This window comes from Oncorhynchus mykiss, chromosome 32 (genome assembly GCF_013265735.2).
Source record: "Oncorhynchus mykiss isolate Arlee chromosome 32, USDA_OmykA_1.1, whole genome shotgun sequence".
Classification (NCBI taxonomy): Eukaryota; Metazoa; Chordata; class Actinopteri; order Salmoniformes; family Salmonidae; genus Oncorhynchus; species Oncorhynchus mykiss.
The window spans coordinates 29,657,072-29,681,902 of NC_050572.1; the positions used below are offsets into that span (position 1 = coordinate 29,657,072).

Genomic DNA, 24,831 nt, shown 5'->3' on the forward strand with positions numbered 1-24,831 from the left:
GTTGTGTCAACGTTTGGGTTATTATTAGAATTTAATCAGAATTGTTTGTGCACAAATGTTTGCCATTGCTGCCTGAAGCATGACCTCTACATATCAATGTTCTACTCCTAACCTATGAGATTTCATTGTGCATAGCTACAGTATATAGCTTCATAAGTATATGGTAGGTAAAAACCACTCAATCATATAGAGAATCATGTCAGTATCTGGAAACATTATTTTTATGAAAAACAAAGAGTAAGCCTAAGTAAGGTAGTGTCATCGTATTTGACTCACGATTTAGATTTTTACAATTGCTGACGAACTATGTATTATAGTACTGTGTCAATGTATTTCTCCGGTTTTGGGGCAGCTTAGTGAACTTCGATGCCTTAAGTTCAGAGGAAACACCACCCGTACCAATGTTTTTACAGAACTGTTAACTGCCAAGAGGCATCAAGACACTATTGTTACTGTGTCCGAATAATGAACGATTCTCAAACTTCTCATTTGCCAGATGAGTTGTCCAATGAGAAATCAGTCAAACCCTTTCTTCCTAGCTTATCTGTCTTAGTGAATGAATGAATGAATGTGAAAAATAAGGATATCATTTTTTACCAAACAAAAGGTTTGGAGAAGGTTAAGTTTGAAATGGATCACAAAATATGATGCATTAGGTTTACAATAAGTAATATTTATGTATGCGCTCTTGTTTCACACAAATGTATGCCAATAAACAGTAATAAAATATGATAGTTGATACTTTAATTAAACCTAAAAATTCAAAATGTCACTTTCTGTATTTTGAAAACTTGATTGCTGAAATGCAAAACATTTTGGGACTGTATTAATAGTGGACTAATGAAATGAATACCAAAAGATTGTTTTGAGTAATATTTTCCTGTAATGCTTTGATTTAGTATTTATGGCTAATTGAGTGCATTTATATGAAAACATCAACCTGTGGAGAGCCTCTACCTGCTATTAACGGCATTCAATATAATGTTGTATGCATATGCATACAAGAGTGTCCTCCCCTCCAGTGGCCTGAAAAAGTACCCAGTTGTTAAACTTGAGTAAAAGTAAAGATACCTTAATCGAAAATGACTCAAGTGAAAGTCACCCAGGAAAACACTACTTCAGTAAAAACATTTGGTGTTAAATATACTTAAAACTTCTTATGGCTGGGGGCAGTATTGAGTAGCTTGGATGAATAAGGTGCCCAGAGTAAACTGCCCGCTACTCAGTCACAGTTTATAATATATGCATATTATTAGTATATTTGGATAGCAAACACTCTGAGGTTTCTAAAACTGTTTGAATGATGTCTGTGAGTATAACGGAACTCATATGGCAGGCAAAAACCTGAGAAACAAATCCAACCAGGAAGTGGGAAATCTGAGGTTGGTCGTTTTACAACTCATTCCCTATTGAAGATACAATGGGATATTGGTCATGTTGCACTTCCTAAGGCTTCCACTAGATGTCAACAGTCTTCAGAACCTTGTTTGATGCTTCTACTGTAAAGGAGGGACTCATAAGGGCTCTTTGAGTCAGTGGTATGGTAGAGTGTCACAAGCTCGTGACTCTCGTTCACGTGAGAGGTAGCTCGCGTTCCATTGCATTTCTGAAGACAAAGGAATTCTCCGGTTGGAACATTATTGAAGATTTATGTTAAAAACATCCTAAAGATTGATTCTATACATCGTTTGACATGTTTCTACGGACTGTAACGGAACTTTTTGACATTTCGTCTGCTCCTAGTGAACGCGCTTTGTGAGTTTGGATTTGTTTACAAAACGTGCTAACAAAAGTAGCTATTTGGACATAAATGATGGACATTATCGAAAAAACAAACATGTATTGTGGAACTGGGATCCTGGGAGTGCATTCTGATGAAGATCATCAAAGGTAAGGGAATATTTATAATGTTATTTCTGACTTTTGTTGACTGCACAATATGGCGGATATCTTTTTGGCTTGTTTTGTCTCTGAGCGCCGTACTCAGATTATTGCATGGCCTGCTTTTTCCATAAAGCTTTAAAAAAAATCTGACACAGCGGTTGCATTAAGGATAATTGCAACTAAAGTTCAATGCATAACACTTTTATTTTCATCAACATTTATTATGAGTATTTCAGTAAATTGATGTGGCTCTCTGCAAAATCACCGGATGTTTTTGGAACTACTGAACATAAAGCGCCAATGTATACTGAGATTTTTTTTATATAAATATGAACTTTATCGAACAAAACATACATGTATTATGCAACATGAAGTCCTATGAGTGTGATCTGATGAAGATCATCAAAGGTTAGTGATTAATTTGATCTCTATTTCTGATTTTTGTGACTCCTCTCTTTGGCTGGAAAAATGGCTGTGTTTTTCTTTGACTTGGTCCTGACCTAACATAATCGTTTGTGGTGCTTTCGCCGTAAAGCCTATTTGAAATCGGACACTGTGGTGGGACACTGTGGTATCTTTAAAATGGTATGAAATACTTCTATGTTTGAGGAATTTTATAGTCTACTTGCACCATAATCATTTGGGGTCTCCACTTCAGAGCAAGAAGCTTAGCCTCCGGATCTGTATATTCACAATTTTCCAAACCTAGAGCCCAGATTCCATATTTTGGTTTTGCGTGTGTCCTATCTTTTCTGTTGATTGACTCTTTATCCACACCCACACTGGGTGGTTCCCCACATCCACCTCCCAGCTGTGCTTTCCTGAGGTGAACCCTACAGAATCCAAAAAGTTTCCGTTAAACGTGCATCGGTCCGGATTATCTGTCAGCTTCTGCTGTGTGCCTGTGTTTCACACACTGGTCAGATCATCAGACAAAGTGAGAAAGTAAAGGGTAAAGAGTTAAGATAAGGAAATACGCTGCCAGTTCCATATAGTGTATAACTTTTCTTTGGTATAGCTACATCATGAAAACTGACTATAAAGACAAGTTGTGACACAAATGAAATGTTATGTTTAACCTTCTCTATCATCGACAATACATCATATTAATCACAAACATATTCTCTTTTCAGTGTTACTCACTGTGGTTAACAATCACCGGCATCTTCTCCATGAGTCTAAATTTGAGGTTACCCGGGATTTTTTGGGCCACATGTATAAGCACTCCCGTTATAATCTTTGGATTCTGTGGTGTGCACTGCAGCTGGGCCCGACAACAATAAAGGAATATAATGGGTGAATGTTTTCCTTACAATGTAAGGAGTCAATGGACAAGGAAAGAGTCCTAACCACTAATGTTAGCATTTTAACCAAAAAACAATGGAAATCAATGAACCCGATATCAACATGTTTTAAATCAGTGCCCAAATCATCTCAGAGATACTTCAAACCAAGTCATTGAGCTACACAATCCTTGGTTTGTTTATAATTGTACTTACTGTCCATTTGGTTTTTGATCAAATCAGGAGTAGCACTTATCAATTAAGAGTATGCTTTGATTTATTGCTAATCCAATATGGCCACTTGATTTCGTATTTCTGCTCGATCATTGCATTCATTCATGATGCACATTGGTGTGTTCCAGTACAATTGTACTCGAGTTGAGCTTGGCACCAAGCTTCTTCCAGCAATTCTTGAACATCATCCATTAACATTTTGAGATGGGATTTTTAGGCCATATCATTTATGTGTAAGAAGAGTCAGTTCTCTATATCAGTAACAAACAGATTCTGTAAAATATTTGGGAAATAAAATACGTTGGACATACCTCATTTGGATGCTTTTGTAGCTCTAGGAATGATAAGAAAAAAACACAATTGTAATGATATTATGCTAGAATATAGTCAAGAACACACTGGAATATCCTATGGAGATAACAACCGATACCTTAGACAAGAAAACAAATCTGAAGCCATCATCATAATGGATCCTATCTCAACAGCTGCAGCAATGTCCCTCTATTCTAATCAGCACCAGCTCTTTGGGGGGAATGGTTATCCACAATCATACTGATTGCACTGCATATTGTTGTGGTGATAAGATTATCTAATCCTTACCCTTAAACTGAATTGAAAGCATTGCATGTCTGTTTTCCTAACTAACAGATGCCACATGCAATGTTTGTAGTCTAGGTTTGGGATTACTGTGTACATACCTTCAGAAAGTGCAAATCCTGCTTCTTTAGCTCTTGTTCCAAATTAGTGATACTCTTTGTAAGAGGTGAGATTTGGTCGTGAACGATCTTCATTTCTGTGGTCATAGTATCTTTCTTCTGCTCCTCTTCCTTTCTCAGTTCACCTAGTCTGGCCTTCTCTTCATCTCTCAGAAACTGGTGGAGCTTCTCAAATTCCAACTTTATCTGCCTCTCAGTGTCCACCAATTGTGTCTATGCCATTTAAGCATCTTAAATAACAACACATACCTGGTTGGGACTGGAAATATCATGATTTTGGTAGAAAGGTAGAAAACTAGAAGAATACATAGAACATTTTAGAACAATTAATAGAAAACACAAATTTTAAAAGCGCAAAGAAAAAATATTAAATTTATTTCAGATAAAGGACTATATTTAAATTTTATTTTTGGTCTTCAATTTACAATACACTTACCTTTGTGTGTTGAACAATATGCTTATATTTCCTCACACTCCATAATATATTCAGCTTGTCCTGCAGAGACTTTAGGTCCAGCTTCAGCTTTTCCTGTTTGATATTGTATGGGTTGTTAATATAGCCATATAGCGTACAACTACATTCACAAAACTACATTCACATTCACTGGTCACTTCATATACTGTTTACATATTGTTTCTTACTCAATATGTACAGTATGTATTGTATTTTAGACACAGCTCATCCTAATATACAGAGCCGGAAAGTATTCACACTCCTTGACTTTTTCCACATTTTGTTGTGTTATAGCCTCAATTTAAAATGTCTTAAATTGAGATTTTGTGTCACTGGCCTACACACAATACCCCCCTTTTTTGTTGTTGTTGAAATTTTGACAAATTCATGAAATATGTAAAGCTTTCTGGTGTCAACAATTCACATGATAAGTTGCATGGACTCACTCTGTGTGCAATAATAGTAGTGTTTAACATGATTTTTTAAATGACTACCTCTGTTCACCACACATTCAATTATAAGGTCCCTAAGTCGTGCAGTGAACTTCAAACACAGAGTCAACCACAAAGACGAGGGAGGTTTTACAATGCCTCGCAAAGAAGGGCACCTATTGGTAGATGGGTAAAAAAAAAAAAAAAAAAAGCAAACATTGAATATCCATTTGAGCATGGTGAAGTTATTATTTACACTTTGTATGGTGTATCAATACACCCAGTTACAACCGAAGAGGAAGAGAACTGCTCAGGGTTTTCACCATGAGGCCAATGGTGATGTTTAAACGTTATAGAGTTTCATCGCTGTGATTGGTGAAAACTGAGGATGGATCAACAACATTGTAGTTACTCCACAATACTAACCTAAATGACAGAGTGAAAAGAAGGAAGCTTGTACAGAATACAAATATTCCAAAACATGCATCCTGTTTGCAATAAGGCACTAAAGTAAAACTGTAAAAAGCATGACAAGGAAATTAACTTTATGTCCTGAACACAAAGCGTTATGTTTGGAGAAAATCCCACACAACACATCAATGAGTACCACTCTTCATATTTTCAAGCATGATGGTGGTTGCATCATGTTATGGGTATGCTTGTCATCGGCAAGGACTCGGGAGGTTTTATTAGGACAAAAAAATAACAATAGAGCTAAGCACAGGCTAAATCGAAGAGGAAAATCTGGTTCAGTCTGCTTTACAACAGACACTGTGTCACGTTGGTTGCAAAGATTCGGGAGACAGGCACAGAAATGCGTAATATGGTTTTTATTCAGCCCAAATTACGGTGTGCCGTGTAAAGGCTCGGGGATGAAGACCAAACAAACACGTAACAAATCAGGGTTGAAACTAGAGGTTGACCGATTAATCGGAATGGCCGATTAATTAGGGACGATTTCAAGTTTTCATAACAATCGCAATAACGATTGTCCAACGCAATAACGAGTCCAACGCAATAACGACCTGGCTCTCTCTCGTTGCACTCCACAAGGAGCCTGCCTGTTACGCGAATGCAGTAAGCCAAGGTAAGTTGCTAGCTAGCATTAAACTTAGCTTATAAAAAACAATCAATCATAATCACTAGTTAACTACACATAGTTGATGATATTACTAGATATTATCTACCGTGTCCTGCGTTGCATATAATCTGACTGAGCATACAAGCATACAAGTATCTGACTGAGCGGTGGTAGGCAGAAGCAGGCTCGTAAACATTCATTCAAACAGCACTTTCGTGCGTTTTGCCAGCAGCTCTTCGTTGTGCGTCAAGCATTGCGCAGTTTATGACTTCAAGCCTATCAACTCCTGAGATGAGGCTGGTGTAACCGAAGTGAAATGGCTAGCTAGTTAGCGCGCGCTAATAGCGTTTCAAGCGTCACTCGCTCTGAGCCTTCTAGTAGTTGTTCCCCTTGCTCTGTATGGGTAACGCTGCTTCGATGGTGGCTGTTGTCGTTGTGTTGCTGGTTCGAGCCCAGGTAGGAGCGAGGAGAGGGACGGAAGCTATACTGTTACACTGGCAATACTAAAGTGCCTATAAGAACATCCAATAGTCAAAGGTTAATGAAATACAGAAATACAAATGGTATAGAGGGAAATAGTCCTATAATTCCTATAATAACTACAACCTAAAACTTGTTATCTGGGAATATTGAAGACTCATGTTAAAAGGAACCACCAGCTTTCATATGTTCTCATGCTCACCCCCCCCCCCCCCCCCCCCCCCCCCCCCCCCCCCCCCCCCCCCATCGGACGACCCAGTTGCAGCTGCCAAAGTTGCGGTCGACGCCGGATGGACCAGTCGCAACGTCGCCGGACGGGTAATTCCCGCTCTCCCTCAATGGTCGATTATTCTGTCACATTGGTAACAAAGATTCGGGAGACAGGCCCAAGAAATGCGTAATAGGGTTTTTATTCAGCCCAAATTACAGGGTGCCGTGTAAAGCCACGGGGACGAAGACCAAACAAACACGTAACAAAACACAGGGTTGAAATCCAAACAAAAGAGCGAGGAGTCCCTCGAATAAATAACACAAGCACACAATGATTATCACACAGGACGAGACCCGTAATCATCTGTGCAATCCACAAGGGCACGACGGCCCAAAACACACAGCACAGGTACTCACAAGCACCATCGGAGATAGTAACAATAATGGATAGCACCATGGTGAACAATTGGGCACATATATACAAATAAAATCAGTGGGAATTAGGGGCCAGGGGCCTGTTGCACAAAACTAGGATAAGGGATTAAGCCAGGATATCTTGGTGATCCTGGCTCAATTGATCCGTAATCCGGTTGCACTAAAGATGGATAGGGGGCAGGAGGATATGTTATGGTATAAATTACCATGGAGATTTATTCTGTGGAGCTAGCCTGCTCCAGACCAGGCTAAATTCCAGGATCTATTTAATCTCATCCCTAATGTCAGTCAGCAGTCACCACAAATGGAAACCAATAGTTATTTCACTGCTCACTATACATTGTTATCACATATAACTAGACCCACTGTTATTTAAACGTTTGTGATCATTAATTTCAATGATTTTGGATAAAAAATGATTTTTAGATGATGTTGCTATCATTAGATAATTTACAGTTTCCCATAGACTATAAGGCTATATATAAAATGCTAGAATATTAGGGCCACAGAGGGGAAAAAAACACAAGTCATAATATGGTAACCAGTTGTTTTAAAGGAGGACAGTTGTTAAAATGACAGATGTGGGGCATTTCGTGAAATTGTACTTCAGTATGGTTTCATAAACAAAGACATGCTGATGTGCCAGAATATTAAGTATCACATTGTCATAAGTATCAAAACTGTAAAAACAATATGTAGCTTTTCTGCAGAAAGAACCAGCCTCATAAATTTATGACTTTATCCTTTTTCTTCAGTGTGGCCCTAGTACTCTGTCATATAAACAAATACACATTCCATATGAATATAAAAACACAATGTGTAACATTATGTTCCTTTATTGAATAAGGACAAAACAAAGCAGGTAAACCATCAGCTCCTTTCAAAACTGAAGTCACAGTGACTCTACAAGATGGAAAGCACAGAATCTAAGCATATTATACAAAATGATACATATACAGACCTTTGAATGTGTATAACACACCCTGCATGTCTGCACACTAAAATAAATGCAGGACAAATCCATACACATCAACTGAACAGACAAATGAATGGATGCAGTAGCCTCCCTGCAGCCTTGTATTACACACAGTATACCGCACAAACATCATAAGAGGCCAAATTCGTCAAAAAACGAACCCAAAAAAACCCAAATTCCTCTGCCACCGCAGGACATATTTAACCAAAATTGAAAGCACACATACTAACTAAAATAATTCAACACATATTGGTCCCTCAGCAGCCGACCACTGTCGTCATCAGGGAAGATTGCCGGATTGTCCCAGTCCATGGCTGGTGGCACTCTGGGGGCCCTCTCCTTCCTCAGGCAGGCCACATTGTGGAGGACAGCACAAGCCACAGTAATATCACATGCCCTAACAGGGCTGACCCTTAATTTGTGAAGGCAGTGAAAGCGTGCCTTCAGGAGGCCAAAGGTCATTTCAACTCTGGCCCTGGTCCTGGCATGGGCATGGTTGTAGGCCTGCTGTGCTTCCTGGGGGTCTGTGAAAGGTGTCAGGAGAAAAGGCTGGCAGCCATACCCCCTGTCTCCCAGCAACACACCAGAGAATTCACCTGTCAACACAAAATCTCATCATTACTACCTCATAAACACAGTGATATTCTTGACACAGCCATGATGGTTATAAATAGGGGTTGTGTGGCTTACCTTGTGATAGGCACTGATAGATTTCAGAGGCCCGAAAGATTCTGGAGTCATGGACTGAGCCAGGCCATTTTGCCACAACATTGCTGATCACACAGTCAGCATTGCAGACCATCTGAAATCATAAGATGAGGAATATTACACCAATCAATGCACATCACTGGCAATGCAGAGTGTTCGTCAATGGACAATATCAAAAAGTTATGTTCACCTGAACATTAATGCTGTGAAAGGATTTCCTATTCACAAAATCGGCCTCATGGGCACCTGAGGGGGCTTTTATCCTTATGTGTGTGCAGTCCACTGCACCAATGACATTGGGGAAACCTGTCACACAAAGTAATGAGTATCCTACTATGTGTTAACAGTTGTCCTGTAATTTGTAGATCCTCTTACCTGCAATCCTATAGAACTCCTCTTTGATGTCACAGAGTCTTCTGTGGCCAGGGAAGGAGATGAAGACATCTGCTAATGCTTTGATAGCCAGACACACACTCCTTATTGTGCGGCAAATTGTGGCCTTGTTCAGCTGTTCTGCATCCCCCACTGAGTACAGGAAGGCTCCACTAGCAAAAAAGCGCAAGGCCACACAAACCATTTGCTCCACACTCAGTGCATGGCTCCGTGCAGTGCGGTGCTTAATCCTGGGACCCAGTAGTCTGCATAGATACCTGATGCCATCTGCAGAAAACCTGTATCTTTCATATAGATGGTCATCAGGGAAGGCCAGTGGGTCCAACCGGTCCCTGAAGACCCTTTCTCACCTGAAGGCTCTCCTCAGCACAAGTGCTTCTTCATCCACCACATCTCGCACGAATGGGCATGCCATTGTCAGAGCAGAAAGGAACACACAATTTTGGGCCTTCATATAGGCTAGTGGCCACACCTGGTGCTGGGGGGGGTGGGCAAAAGAGGGCGATGCCTTATAACGATGACTTGGTTGTACTGATTGCTGGGAAAATAAAAAAAACCTTAGAAAGATGCCACCGTCCTGTGTGCTCACAATAAGAGCTCATATGTCATGGCTCACTTGACTTTACGAGAATATACCTAATTTTTATTTTGAGCTGTGTCATCTTCTTGGAGCTGGGGGAGGAAAGAAAAATAATGATTAATACATTTGTGTTACAGTTAGCATACAGTGTACATTGAAGGCATATCTCACCTCCCTCTCAAGTTTTTTTATTTCAAGGTCCAGTTTCCTAATTGTCCTCTTTTTTATTTCGAACTCCAGTGCAAGATTTTCCATCTTTTTCTTCTTGTACTGAATGTCTATGTCTGCCAGTTCTATTTGGCACCGGAGGTGGTTGCCATACAACTTTCTGATAGCTTGTGAGCTCTGTGAACACAATACAATTAGCGCAGCTGGAATTTGGCAGGATGTGGTGTCCTTTTATTAATACGCACTATGTTGCCAGGCTGGTTTTCCCACTGTATAGCATCTGGGTCCTGTAAAAGAAATTAGATTTTTTTATTTTGATGAGGACTCCTCACCATTGTAGAGTAAATAGTACTTTCACAGTCTTAACATGATACCTCATGCCTTCTGGAATCCAGAGAGATGGTCTCCTCCTCATCATCGTCTCCATCATGTGCTGTTGCTGCTGCACTGGGGCCTTCACCCTATCACATTTAATCGGATTCATATTGAAGCTAGTAGACAAGACATGCCAGGCCTACAGTATGCCTTTGATGGAGTACTCACTGGATCAGCATCGTCTGGTGCTTGTGCTGGTGGCTCTAACAGGAACACAGTGCTGCCAGACACTGCAAGGCAATAGGTAAACCAAAGTCAGACAGTCCAAATTGATTCAATATGAATGTGGTTGTATCCCATGTAGAGATGGAAGGACATACCTTGAATGAAGCGGGTGGCATCTTGGGAGGAACCTATGCTCGTCTCTTTCCCCCCAGGGATCCCCTCTAAGACGGGCCTGCCTTTATTTAGCTCCAAGGCCATGTCCTCTGCTGGGGTAAGGTCAGCCTTTGGTGACCCACCACCCGTGCCTTGTCTGTGGGTATTCTTTTTCACTGCTAAAACAGTACAGACAATGTGTGAGCAGGCACCTTCTGGGTACAATATATGCTTGTGCTTTGTTAAATATTAGTCAGGGACCATACCATTCTGCAGAATGTTCTTGTATTTGATTTTGACCTGCTGCCATGTCCGTTTTGGCCCGTTCATGTTTAATCTACACACACACACACACACACACACTTAATGGAGTCACACTGCAAAAAATTACTTGGTATTTTTGTCTTGTTTTCAGTAAAAATATCAAAAATTTTATCATAGCTTTATACAGTGTGATGGAGTTACTTTACACAATTTCACTCATATCTGCAGTGCATTTCAATAAAAAAAATTAACCGTTTCATAATTACAGTACAACTGCATTTTTGGAGATGTGAATTAAATATTTGAATTGTAATTGTGATGTTTCAGCGGAGCGGTGAGTGTGTAATTGTGCACTACTTACGCATTCAGGCGGTCTGCAATACTTTGCCACGCTTTTTCTCTTTGCTTTATCACTGTGGCGGTGTTGCCTTTCTTCTTAATTATATCTTTTACCTCCTCGTATGCCTCCATGAGGATTTGTGCTTCCGACGGGGAAAAGTACGCGGCTCTAGTTGCCATGGTAAATCAGTTAATCTGTGATCTGTGGCGGGGTCTATTTGAGTGAGCCGTGAGCGCGCACCTATCCAGGATTGGTTTCACCTGGCTTAATGAATCCGTGTCTGCTCATCCTGGCTTGGTCTTTGTGCAACCAATTAAGCCTGGACGCACATGTTTTGGCTTCATTGAGCTCAGCTGAGTCATTTATCCCGGATGTCTTAATTCTACTTTTGTGCAACAGGCCCCAGGTGTCCACAATGAAAGTTCCAGGGGAATCCGTGACACACTGGGACAGAAATTCGCCTTTCAGCAGCACAGTAACCTAAAATACAGTGCCATATACACACTGGAGTTGCTTACCAAGACAACATTTAATATTCCTGAGTGGCCTAATTTACTTAAATCGGCTTGAAAATAAAGGCAAGACTTTAAAATGGCTGTCTAGCAATGATCAACAATCAACTTGACAGAGCTTGAAGAATTTAAAAAAAGAATAATGTGCAAATATTGTACAATTCAGGTGTGCAAAGCTCTTAGATACTTACCAAGAAAGACTCACAGCTGTAATCGCCGCCAAAGATGATTCTAATATGCATTGAGTCAGGGGTATGAATACTTATGAAAATATATCAGTATTTCATTTTCAATACATTTGCAAACATTTGTAAAAACATGTTTTCACTTTGACATTACGGGGTATTGTATGTAGATGGGTGAGAGATTTTTTTTTTTTTAATTCAGGCTGTAACAAAACTAAATATGGAATAAGCTAAGGGGTATGAATACTTTCTGAAGGCACCGTAGTTCACAACTGCTAATGCATCCTCTGCGTCCAAATGAAAATGGCTATCAATAGAAATGCATGTGGCTCGTATATTACCTTTGTTATATCCTCTGTCCTCAAAGCTTTTTCAGTAAAATACCCAAGACGTACCAAACCTGGTGTTCTGAAACGTTGTACGATTACTTCCATTTAGTTCTCTAGGATGTTTGCCTTCTGTGCCCAGTAGGTGGCAGTATGTTACAACTGCTCTGTGTTCCTGAATGTGCAACTCTCCGCCAAACTGCCCTGTTTTCAAACACAATGATAAACAGTCCTTGCCAATGACTGATGAGTTATTCAAAGAACAACAAAAAACAAGCACACAATGTAACTTCCATTCTGCCATCCACCACAGCCCCAAAGCGTTTTGAAATTGACACATTTTAAAGTCTTTCAGCTTATTCTGCACCCATACGTTAGTTTCAGATAAAAGCATTTTCTAAATGGCATGTATTATTATTATTATTATAAATTAATGTTAAACAAGCGCAGGTGGTAATTTACACAATATTAATATTACTGAGCTGTTAATACTATATTTGTTCCAGTGTTCTGTATTGAAAAATCAAGGTAAATGAAAAACAGTGCTGTCACTCATCGCACTATAAAGTCGTGCTCTATTACATTTTTTGGGCATCTGTAAACTGCTTTCTACAAATTGCAAATCCAATCCGACAAAAACCAAAAGAGCTAGCTAGCTGTGTTTCTCTTCTGCCCGTTGTCTGTCCCATTGCCGAGTATCTGCCCACAGATTTTCAGGGACACGCACATGCCTCGAATCAGGCCTTCTTAAAGCTCATTGGCATCTTAGATGGGGTTGGTATAGAGCACATATGTCAGAGTCAAGGCCCGCGGGCCACATCCGGCCCGCAAGAAGGTTTTTTACGGCCCCTGGGATGATCTTGATTTATTATTAGAACCGGCCCGCAGCAAGCCGGCAGCCCGCAGATCTTTTACACGCACCAATACTACATTTCCCACAATGCAAAGGTGACGCACCGAGCAGTAGGCTGCTTCATTTCAATATTTATTGGCACAGCAGTCGTCAGCATCACAGTAAAATTAACTTTCAGATACCCATCAAAAATGGCAAAACGGAAGGTGGATACTGAGAACCGGGGGTTTCAAACAAGGTGGGAGTCGGAGTATATGTTCACGAAGGTAGCTGGAAAACCTGTGTGTCTTCTGTGTGGAGAAAGTGTGGCGGTACTGAAAGAGTATAATCTGAGACGACATTATGAAACGAAACACGCGGACAAAAACAAGAATATGGACATGGAACAAAGGCTACAAAAGGCAGAGGAATTAAAACGAGGCCTCAAATCTCGACAGGCTCTGTTCAAAAAAGCCAAATCACAAGGCCAGGCTGCTGTCAAGGCCAGTTTTATTTTGGCAGAAGAGATCGCTAAATCAGCCCGGCCATTTACGGAGGGGGATTTCATCAAAAACTGCATGATTAAAGTTTGTGACGAAGTTTGCCCAGAAAAAAGGCAACTCTTTTTAAATGTGAGTCTGAGCAGAAACACCATTGCCGAGAGAGTAGACCAGTTGTCCATCAATCTAAAAGAGCAGCTTGTGAAAAAGGGAAAAGATTTTATTGCATATTCCTTGGCTGTGGATGAGAGCACCGACATTTCTGACATTGCCCAGTTGTCAATTTTCATCCGCGGAGTGGACTCCAACCTAAGCGTGACAGAGGAGTTTTTGGCTTTACGTCCTATGCATGGCACAACTACGGGGCATGATTTGTATGAAGAGGTGTCAAGATGTGTAAATGAGATGGAGCTGCCTTGGGAAAAACTCGTGGGTTTGACAACCGACGGAGCACCTGCGATGTGTGGACACAGGAGCGGACTGGTGGCGAAGATACGGGAAAAGATGCAAGAGGAAAACGCGACAGGTGAGCTGACAGCTTATCATTGTATCATACACCAGGAAGCGTTGTGCGGTAAAGCCTTGAAAATGGAGCATGTAATGAGCATCATCACGCGCACAGTTAACTTTATCAGAGCCAAAGGTTTGAATCACCGCCAGTTCAAGGCATTTCTGACGGAGTTAGAAACGGAGCATGGTGATTTGCCTTATCACACAGAGGTGCGATGGCTAAGCCAGGGAAAGGTGCTTCAAAGATGTTTCGAGCTTCGTGAGGAGATTTGTCTGTTCTTGGACAGCAAAGGGAAAGACACAACACAACTCCGAGACTAAATGTTTCTGTGTGAAATGGCTTTTCTGTGTGACATTACGAGTCATCTGAATGCAATAAACTTGCAGCTGCAGGGTCGGGATCGTGTCATCTCTGATATGTACAGTACAGTGAAGGCATTTAAAACCAAACTGACTCTGTGGGAGACGCAGATGCGGAAAGAAAATTTGAGCCACTTTCCCAGCTGCCAGACCATGAAAGAGAAGCTCTCTACCAGTGCGTTCCCGAGCACACAGTTGGCTGATAAAATAGGTATGCTTGCCGCTGACTTTCGACGCCGATTTGCTGACTTTGAAGCACAAAAAAGCAGGTTGGAACTGCTCGGTAACCCATTTGCTGTTGACGTGGAAAGCTCACCACCAAACCTCCAAATGGAGTTGATTGACCTCCAATGCAATGATGCACTGAGGGCAAAATATGCGGCAGTGGGTGCTGCGGAGTTCGCCCGTTTCCTCCCCGGCACAATGCCCCAGCTGCGCATCCAGGCTGCTCAAACGTTGTCTATGTTTGGCAGCACATACCTGTGTGAACAACTGTTTTCTTTGATGAACCTGAACAAAACATCACACAGAAGTCGACTTACTGCTGAACACCTCCACTCAATTCTGAGGATTTCTTCAGCTCAGAGCCTTACCCCGAACATTGATGAACTTGTGGAAAAGATGGGACACCACCAAGTATCACCCTCAACCTCAAACAAGTGAACATTACTGTGCAATCACATATTTAGAGTTTTTACTCAGTTCAAGTTTAAAAGTTAAAATTTAATATTTGTTTTCACTGCATGTTACTTCTCCTTAAACAAAGTGTTGTTTTTGATTAATAGATTTTTGCACTTTATTTTTTTGTATTTCAATCCAATTATATTTTAAAAATATTTCAGTTGAGTGGATGATAGAAAATTGCTATTATTGTTTTTTCTTTGAAGTAAATTTAGCCCACTTTTGCTAAAATAGAAAATATAGTCTACTGATGGTGCCTTGAATACCGGTTTCTTTCATTTAATGTTCATGTTATGGGGATATTTATATAAAGGAAATTTGTCTTTTGTGTCTGTTGAAAATTAAAGATTACTGACAGAGCCATAAGAAAATATTGCTTTATTTATCTGATCATATTGTAATATATTTGTTAGGTTTTCAGTAGGTTCAATTAGGTTCACTAGACTATATGCGTCATTTAAAAATGTTTCAATGAACATTCGAACAGTCCGGCCCTCGTCTTGTAGCTGATTTTTTTATTTGGCCCTCCGTCCATTTGACTTTGACACCCCTGGTATAGAGGCTTTCTGACGGTCATGGGTCTGTGCAACTTCAATATCAGCAACCCCTCAATATTTTTCACCGGCCCGCCACACACTCTGGGGACTGGGTAGATACGGACTGGAGGGGACAATAATCAACATGTTGAATTGGAAAAGGCCACCACTCAAGGTGGTCCCTGAACACACTGCTGGGACAGCAGGCGCTGCTTGGCTACTGGCAGTTTTCAGGGTGTTTTAGCTTTAGAAGTTGAATTTATAAAAGTGAAAGTGAAATTTAAGACTCCAGAGGACTCCCAATCGTGTGCAACTGCAGCCCGTAATTCGGGGCGTTTATGCATGTGGGAATTCCTGCACCGTTTCTTCCTCTTTTGGAAAGTCCCTGAAATGTAGACAGCCTCCTTTTCATAAGACAAGGACAGAATGTTTTTACTCTGGTTGGTTGCCTAAACGGAGAGACATACAGTCCATCTGAATAATTTGCAGGTAAGTTGGTCAGGGACCTGATTCCCTTCTGTGTGTTAATTGCGTAGTGTGCCTGTTGTACTGTTAAACATATAGCTAGCTAGCTGACATTTTTCAGTCAAATGGTGGTCCGCCTTTTTTTGCTATAAAGCTGAAGGACAAGGCTGGAGAATGTACATTCTTGGATAAAGCTATGGAGGGTAGACCATGAGATAAAAGTTATATTAAAATAGTGCTTTGAAACGATATATTGTTTGTTTACAAAGGTATTGTTTGCAAACATTGAAACAACTTTATGGGTTATGATGGATTACGACAGCTGTACTGCGCTCATGAGGCATTTCTAAGTTATATGATTTTAGAATAAGTGGGTATGTTGAACTGTCCATTGAACAGATTTAAATAATATAACAAATACCCCTTTAACCATTTGGTAGCTTTGATTTAATTAGCAAGGCCACATGGCAAGCTTGACGTTGGTTCCAGCTTTTACTTTCGGGTCCATCTTGTACTTTCAAGTACAATCTGTTATACTTTCGTTTCCAGCTCGTACTTTCTGAGATGTCTATAAGACATCTTGGAAAGTACAACCTGGAACAGAAAGTAATAGCTGGAACACACCTCAAGCTTGCCATGAAGCCTTGCTAATTAAGTAGGTGTGCAGAGTGGCGACATTTTCCAACCTACTAAGGAGTATGATGGCTCCTAACCACACATAATGTAAAGAAATACATTTGTTTAATATTTTGAAACAATGTCACACCAACATCTTTAAGTCTGGTTCTGCTGTCGCCTTTCTTGACCATGTGGCTTGACCATACAGGAAAGCCTCTGTTGTCCTGTATGTATGGTCAAGCCACATGGCCAAGAAAGGTATCAGCAGAACCAGACTTAGGATTTTGATGTTTTTCTTTTAACCTGGCACGTGATTTATTTGTCTTTCCTATCAGGAGTCTTTCCTACCAAACCTCCTAGGTGTCATCATGAGTGTGGTAACATCCAGTCTATCAGGTGATCAGGAGAAGAAACTGCTTTCTCTGTTCGGCCATGTCCGACTCAGTCTGCTGTACAAAGCCAGTGTCCAAGGCTACACGGCAGCTGCCTTTCACGCACGCTGCAACAGCCAGGGACCCACTTTAGTCGCTGCCTACAACAAGGCTGGCTTCCTGTTCGGAGCCTACACCAGCAAAGACTACACTCAGAATGGGCAGCCTATTAATGACGACAAAGCCTTCCTCTACAGCATCAATGACGAAAGAAAAAATCCACTGCGTGTGTCTAGTGCCAATGGCCAGTATGGTTTCACAGATGAAAACACTGGCCCGAATTTTGGTGCCTTGGTATTTCTGTTCAATGACACAGCTACAGTCCAATATAACGCAGGGAACAGCTATAACTTTGAGGCAGCACATATGCATGGCGACGACTTGCAGCTGACTGAATGTGAGGTTTACAGAGTGGAGGGTGAGTGATATTTACATACCTACTTAGGAGTATGGTGGCTCCTTACCGCAGAAGATATTTCAGTGCACAATCTTGTTTTACATTTTGAAACAATGTCACGCCTACATGTCTACGGTTGTTGTAATAACAAACATTATATGTTTTAAAGGTGCTGCACAATCTATTTTTGTTTTTGCATTGTAATTTAAAAGAACATTCAGAATATAGTGATAGTGGAATTATAGTGCTTTACAGTATTCCTTACCCACCAGTGTTGTGATTGGCTGTGATATTCTCCTATTGATTTCTCCCACCGGAGCAGCATCTGTTGTCAAAATGGGAAGGCTGTTCTGACTTTGTGGCTGTGTTATCTAGTGGAAACCGCTCTAACATTTCCTGGTTGCTAAAATTCTACACTGTTCGCTCCATTTCACTTTATGAGAGAAATCAAGCACTGAATAGTGTAGGGAATAATTGTACTAATAATCTAAATCACTGTGAAATATATTTTCAATAACAACAAATATCGTTTTTACAGAAGTTTAAATCTGGTGGACCAAAACCGAAGGTTAAAGGCTCAAGCGCGAGTCTCCGCCATGTTACGGGAAATGGGATGCAGAGAAGGGGGAGATTTGTTTTGAATGAAGCCTAGTGCTGTTGCAATTCACCTAGCACTAGGCTGCATTCAAAACAAATCTCTTTGTGAAACACTATCATTCCACTATTACTGCAGATATATTCTGGACATTTTCTGAACTTACTATGCCCAAAACATTTAAATAATCCTACCTTTGTAAAATATCATTCAAACTAATTTCTCCCCATTCAGAATTGGGAGGTTGTTTGACAAAGACTTGGAGAAACATGCAGTGGACCTCTGAGTATGTAATGCTAACTTTAAGCATAACTGTAAACACACACACACACACACACATTACATTACATTGTGCTTAACTATCCCTGCACCTTTCTGACTTTCCAGGAGGAAACGGCAGTTGAAGGAGAAAATCAAGAACTATAAGCCTGATGTCAAGTCAGTGAGTCAGGCCCGGGTTCTCCTCGTGGGTCCTGTTGGGGCTGGCAAGTCCAGCTTCTTCAACTCTGTCAACTCTATCTTCAGAGGAAACATGACCAGTCAGGCCATCTGTGGCAGCGCAGGCACCAGCCTGACCACCCAGGTAATATGTGTATGTGTGCATGGGTGGGTGCTTTCTTATGTCAGTTTGACCAGGTACCACATCTAATGTGTGTGTTGATTGTGTACGTGTGTGTTGATTATGCATGTGTGTGTTGGTCCCGTGCCATTGGCATGTATTAATGGATGCCAAGGGAAGCCAGGCTTCCCCCAAAAATTGACCAAGGAAAAAAATAATCAAAATACTGTGTCTTTCATCTCTCAGTGTTTAATACATTTCCTTCACTTCGCAAGAGGCAGAATGTTTTTCACCAGAGAAAGCATCAGAGCTAGCTAAAATGGTCCCTTTCCTAAATTAGCCATGGGCGGAGATAGGGATTTGGACTTGTGGCTTTACATCATTCTCTGTACTGGCCAATGATTATATCGGTGATTCTGATCCAACCATAAATTCAGACATTGTGTCACTGGCCTGAGAGGATGGAAGTTCAATATGTACCTAAATGTAGTAGTAGGCTAATGATGTTAACTAGCTGGCCTGGCACATCGTTGCCCATGAAAGAAAGTTAGGTTAGGTAGCAAGCATTTTAGCCAGGTAGCCTAGTACAACAAAAAACAGAGTGTGTACTGTATGAGTCATAGACCATTTAGGCAACATGAAAGGGGAGGATGGTATTGGCGTTTCTCTACAAGTAGGGTAAGTCAACGTGTTTTTTCTACTTGCACGTACACACACACATCACTAGGCTATGCTGGACATCCACATCATATTTAGCTTATGTTGATTGGACAAAATCGTTTTTTGTTATCTTTTAGTTGTCACTGTGTTAGACTAAACATAGGTGATTAGATTGTTAAAATGTTTAAGTCAAAATGGTGCTGGAATAGTGGAGGCAGTGCCTGTTTTCTTTGCGACTTGCAAGTAACTCTGTTGTTCTAAATCAGTAGTTGTTTAGTACTCCAAAAATGTCAGAAACATTAACTTGACCATGCTGTAGGTCATGTAACTGTTTGTTACATGCAATATGTATTGAGGACTGCTCCGGTTTTGTGATGAAACGAAGGTGTGGTTGAATTTATTCAGACGCTGTGTCTTCTTATTGTCTCGGCCTTAGGTCTGTATATCACGTTGTCAAGGCGTATGAACTAACAGGTTATAGAGCAAACAGCCCAATTATCACAACACATAGGTTATAATATGGCTTTTTTCCCCCCCTGGCTTGGCTTCCCCAGGGATTTTACCCACATGCCACTATTGCCAACCACCCAGGTGCGTGCTGACTGTCTTATCTTTCCCTAGTTCCGTACCTTCACCATCAAGTCGGGGAAGAGTGGTGAGCCTATACCCCTGATCCTGTGTGACACCATGGGACTGGAGGAGGCGTCAGGAGCTGGCTTGGACATGGAGGACATAGTCAACATTTACAAAGGCCATGTTCAGGACCGTTACCAGGTATGCAGACTTGTCTGGAGGCACAACGCAAACTAGCAGTAGGAGGAGAGAATACACCATTGATCAAATCTAACAAACCAACAAAAAAAACAACCTCCATGTTTGTCATTTATAGTTTAATCCCATGACACCCTTGAGTGAAGATGTACCTGGGTATCGTAAGCATGTCAGTCTGAAGGATCAGATCCACTGTGTAGTGTACGTGGTGGACGCCTGCAGAGTCTCTCTGATGTCTGCCAAAATTGTGGAGAAGTTTGCCGCCATTCGCAAGAAGACCAATCAGATAGGTGAGCGAATGGTGGACGATATGTTTTGAAAAGGGACGAGTCAGTGTCAAATCAATGAACCTTCTTATAATTGACATATTTGTACATACTGTTATATTGTATATACTTATAGTATGTCATAGAGCATTATGAAACTGTACGATAAAACAAAAAGGCACAAGAGGATGTGGATATCATTTGCATGAATGTTGTATATTGTGATTATAAGGGGCATTGCGTGATTTATAGCTTTTTTTCTACAGTTTCATAATGCTCTATGAATATGAGGTGCTTTCAACTCCTGTTTCTAAAGAAATATGGAACACCTTATGAAGAAACACTCCATAAGAAGGTGTTCCAAGTGTGTATCCTATTTCAACGGGTAACTCTGTATGGAATTCTCTCATATTTAAACATCCTGACATATTCATTGTCTTGTTCTGCATGTTTGTCCTAGGTATTCCCCAACTGGTGTTAATGACCAAAGTGGACGAGGCCTGCCCCCTAGTGTCAGAAGATCTACAGAATGTTTATATGAGCCATTACATACAAAGGAAGGTGAGCCGTTTGACTCGTTTTATTTCATTGTCCTTGCCAATCTTAAATTCTAATCCTTAACGTCTCTTACGTCTTGAGCAGATTGTTATTTATGTATACAAAAGTAAGTGGTCAACCACACTGCATTTGGTGTGTGTGTGTGTGTGTGTGTGTCTGTCTTTCAGATCCAGGAGTTGAGTGCATTCCTGTGTCCGGTATTCTGCCAGTGAAGAACTACAGCCAGGAGCTGGAGCTGAATCAGAACACTGATATCCTGATACTCAGTGCTCTGGATCAGATGTTGAACTATGCTGACAGCTTCTTTGAAAACCAGCCTGAGGAGGAAAAGGAAGAGCTCTAACCCTCTTCACAGTCCCACTGTCAAGTGTCAATACTCTGAAGACAAAAATGTTTTTTTTTTGCAATCCCATATTATTTTGTAACTGTGCAAGATATCCATATTATTTTGGTACAAGTTATCATGCAAGTGGACATTATCATTATTTTTTGTGGATATTATAACACGTTGCTCTTTCTTACTGCTATCTTTACTTAGACAATTGTTTTGTGAGCTTTTCACGTGACATGAAAAACACCTGGCCCTAATGTTCCTTTAACACCTTGATTCAGTTTGTGATAGAGCTTTGATGTGACAGTGCAAAGCAAATTCAAGGTCGCGTTTGCCTTCTTTCAAGCAGTAGTAACGTACCTAAACAAAGCATGCATGTACCAATGCAAATGGACTGTTCCCCAATTGAGTAAAGGGTTAAAGGGAAAGGGTGGGGCCTAGTGAATAATCTTCTGACAAAGCAACTCTACCTGTGGACTGTTTGAAGCGTGGGAAAATAATCTATTTACTCTCTCTATAAGCGAATGTCTATTGTATGCAAGTGCCCCAGAGCAGAGTAAAGTTGCATCACTGTAATTTGAAAGCATTGTTTATGTAGAGAGTTTTAACCTAATATCGTATGTTATTAATTCTATTCTTGGTAACGCTTTAGGCTTGGGTGATGACACAATGCACTGCATTGTTGGTTGATTGACAAATTGAGTTGTTGTCCAGAGGACGATATATTGCCTTTCTGTGGCTCCTGTCGCCATATTCACTGAACTAAGATAAGACGCAACATGACCAATTCAGAGTGCCACAGTGTGTGCATTCAAAAACAATCAACATAAAACATGAGATAAAGAGAGGTGTGGAGTCCTTGGAGTTACTACTGTAAATTGGAAAGTAAACAAAAACAAAGGACTTATTTGACAGGTGTTTTCAAGTTAATGTCTCCGCATGGTATGTAATTATGATATTTCACACATTCTAAAACCACTAAAATCATCTCTCACAGATGCATGTGCACACATATATACACACACACACACAGGTAGTTTCACGTTTGTGGTTATTTGTTTCATATATAATGTTTCCTATATTGTTCAATACATTGATCCAATCACATTTCCTGTTGTGCATTCCAGAGATGTTACATGCAGTATGAATAATAAAGATGACAAAAGTTTCCTCTGAGCTTGGTCAAATGAGAACAAGAATGCAATATTAGTACATTTCATGCATTTGGAAATAAGCATATATTTCCAATGTCTTTGAAATTCCAGACAAGAATGCAACATTATATGCCAGTGGTTCTTTTATGCACCAAATCCCACAAACAAGCAGACATTAGAAATTATAAGGATTCATGCATGAGTAGGCAGACACAGACCCTCCTTTATATTGTGACCAAAGCTGGTTGGTACATTGAACCTATTGACTGCCACTCTGAAGGTTAAGTGAAAGGTAAATCAGACACTGCCACTACCACTACGTTTAAGCAAAGCGGACATAACTCACCGGCTATTAGATGACAGAGGGTCTGGTATCATGCAGTTTCCTGCCTGTGAAAAACCTATTTGTCTCAAAGCCATTTATCACAAAGCAGTTGACCTTTTCTAGACTAGAAATGGGTCATACAGGAGTGGCCATCTTTGAATGGGCATTTGTTGATTTACCTTGAAGATCTGGAATAAAATGTTATTTGTAGAGATACATTAACACCAGTTGTTCTCTTTTGTGGATGTAACACTTTACGTATGCCCACGTACACATAAACATGCACACACTTCCACAACAGCATCCCCACCAAAGTGAACTGTAAATATATCTTAGGAAATGTCAACATCTGTTAGCTTACAGAAAATATCCAACTTCTCATGCTCCATACCCTCACCCACGGGGCATTAACTGTGTTAATGAGAGTTAATTACCTTTTGTTGTCTAATAAACACTTTTGAAGTGACTTAAAGGCAAACCATCTGGCACCATGGCAGTAGAGCTATATATTGCAATCCACGTTCACTGATTGGAATTATGACAGGCTCTTTTTGGACCACTCTTTGTATCTAATCCTAACTGTGCAAGTCTTTCGCGTACATCATACATTTATATCAGTAGGATATGTTTGTTACTTGAACGTATCTCAAGTGAGTAATAGGCCCATATGAGCTGGAGTACTTGATTTAGGCTTGCAGAGCCTAAGAAGAGGAATCTTATTTAATTTTGGTAATTAATAGAAAATCTATGGCTGTCACGACTTCCGTCCTCTCCTTGTTCGGGCGGCGTTCATCGGTTGACATCACCGGCTGCTCCATTTTTCATGTATCCATTTGTTTTGTCTTGTTCCCTGCACACTTGGTTTTCATTCCCCAATCAATCTACATGTATTTATTCCTCTGTTCCCCATCATGTCTTTGTGTAAGATTGTTTGTGTTACATGTTTGTTGTTGACGCACCAGACTGGTTTGTTTTTTTTCTGTGGTATTTCACGAAGATGTTTATTGTTAAACATAATTCTTGTGACTCTTTTGCGCGTTTTGCCTCAATAAAGTGTGCGTCTATTCACAAATCTCTGCTCTCCTGCACCTGACTTCGCTACCAGTACGCACACACCTGACAATGGCAATCTATGGTTACTTTGGTCATTTATACTCTATGGTTACTTTGGTCATTTATACTCTAATAACGTTGAAAGGATATATTCACATATAGTATTTATTTTTTATATCATTATCTGTCACGACTTCCGCCGAACTCGGTCCCTCTCCTTGTTCGGGCAGCGTTCGGCGGTCGACGTCACCGACCTTCTAGCCATCGCCGATCCACTTTTCATTTTCCATTTGTTTTGTCTTGCACACCATGCTTCAATTCCCCAATTACTTGTTCATTATTTAACCTTCTGTTCCCCCATGTTTGTTTGTGAGTAATTGTTTATTGTATTGCGATCCGTATATGTGGTCCTGTATTTATACGACGTGTATTGTGATATTATTGAGTAAAATTGCTTTCATTACGCATATCTGCTGTCCTGCGCCGGACTCATCTCACCAGCTACACACAGACGCTTTACATTATCCATGAGTTTCTAGTCGATAGACCATGTGGTTCCAGAGAAAATAGCCCAATTAATGAAAAAGCATCTAATATCAACAATGGCATAATTTTCAATTTCAACTAATGACTTTCTTCACATTTGCCACAAGTTTGACTCAAACACTGACAAGAAATACATATTGACATACTAAAAAAAATTCAAGTGTGTAAAAAATCTATATAAAAGGATATTTCATATTTAACACCAATGATATCCACTAAGTTGATGGTTTATATTTAGGATAATGTTTAACAGCTTTGTCATTCTAATTTTATATTTTTAAATAATCTTATTGAATTATTTCGGATATTTCATGTGATAAGGCCACACAG

General features: G+C 40.3%; 1 protein-coding gene across 2 annotated transcripts; it reads left to right on the forward strand.

Moving 5' to 3' along the window:
- The first annotated feature begins 15,837 nt into the window (after positions 1–15,837).
- LOC110488243 (interferon-induced protein 44-like) lies at positions 15,838–23,124 on the forward strand. Of its 2 annotated transcripts, XR_002468371.2 has the most exons (9): positions 15,839–16,261; positions 17,191–17,704; positions 18,513–18,564; positions 18,666–18,861; positions 20,119–20,271; positions 20,387–20,558; positions 20,995–21,095; positions 21,260–21,677; positions 22,513–23,124. XR_002468371.2 is itself a non-coding variant. In XM_021560396.2 (8 exons), the coding sequence occupies exons 2-8, from the start codon at positions 17,224–17,226 to the stop codon at positions 21,302–21,304; spliced, it is 1,200 nt and encodes a 399-aa protein (XP_021416071.2). In that variant the 5' UTR covers positions 15,838–16,261; positions 17,191–17,223; the 3' UTR covers positions 21,305–23,124. The 2 variants fall into 2 exon arrangements, 1 of the variants encoding a protein (XP_021416071.2); XM_021560396.2 differs by having other exon boundaries at positions 15,838–16,261; positions 21,260–23,124.
- The last annotated feature ends 1,707 nt before the right edge of the window (positions 23,125–24,831 follow it).

Coding starts and splice junctions, on each gene's coding strand:
- LOC110488243 (XM_021560396.2), top strand. CDS start 17,224: ATGAGTGTGGTAACATCCAGTCTATCAGGTGATCAGGAGAAGAAACTG. Junction 17,705..18,512: donor TGAGGTTTACAGAGTGGAGG/GTGAGTGATATT, acceptor CTCCCCATTCAG/AATTGGGAGGTTGTTTGACA. Junction 18,862..20,118: donor GCACCAGCCTGACCACCCAG/GTAATATGTGTA, acceptor ATCTTTCCCTAG/TTCCGTACCTTCACCATCAA.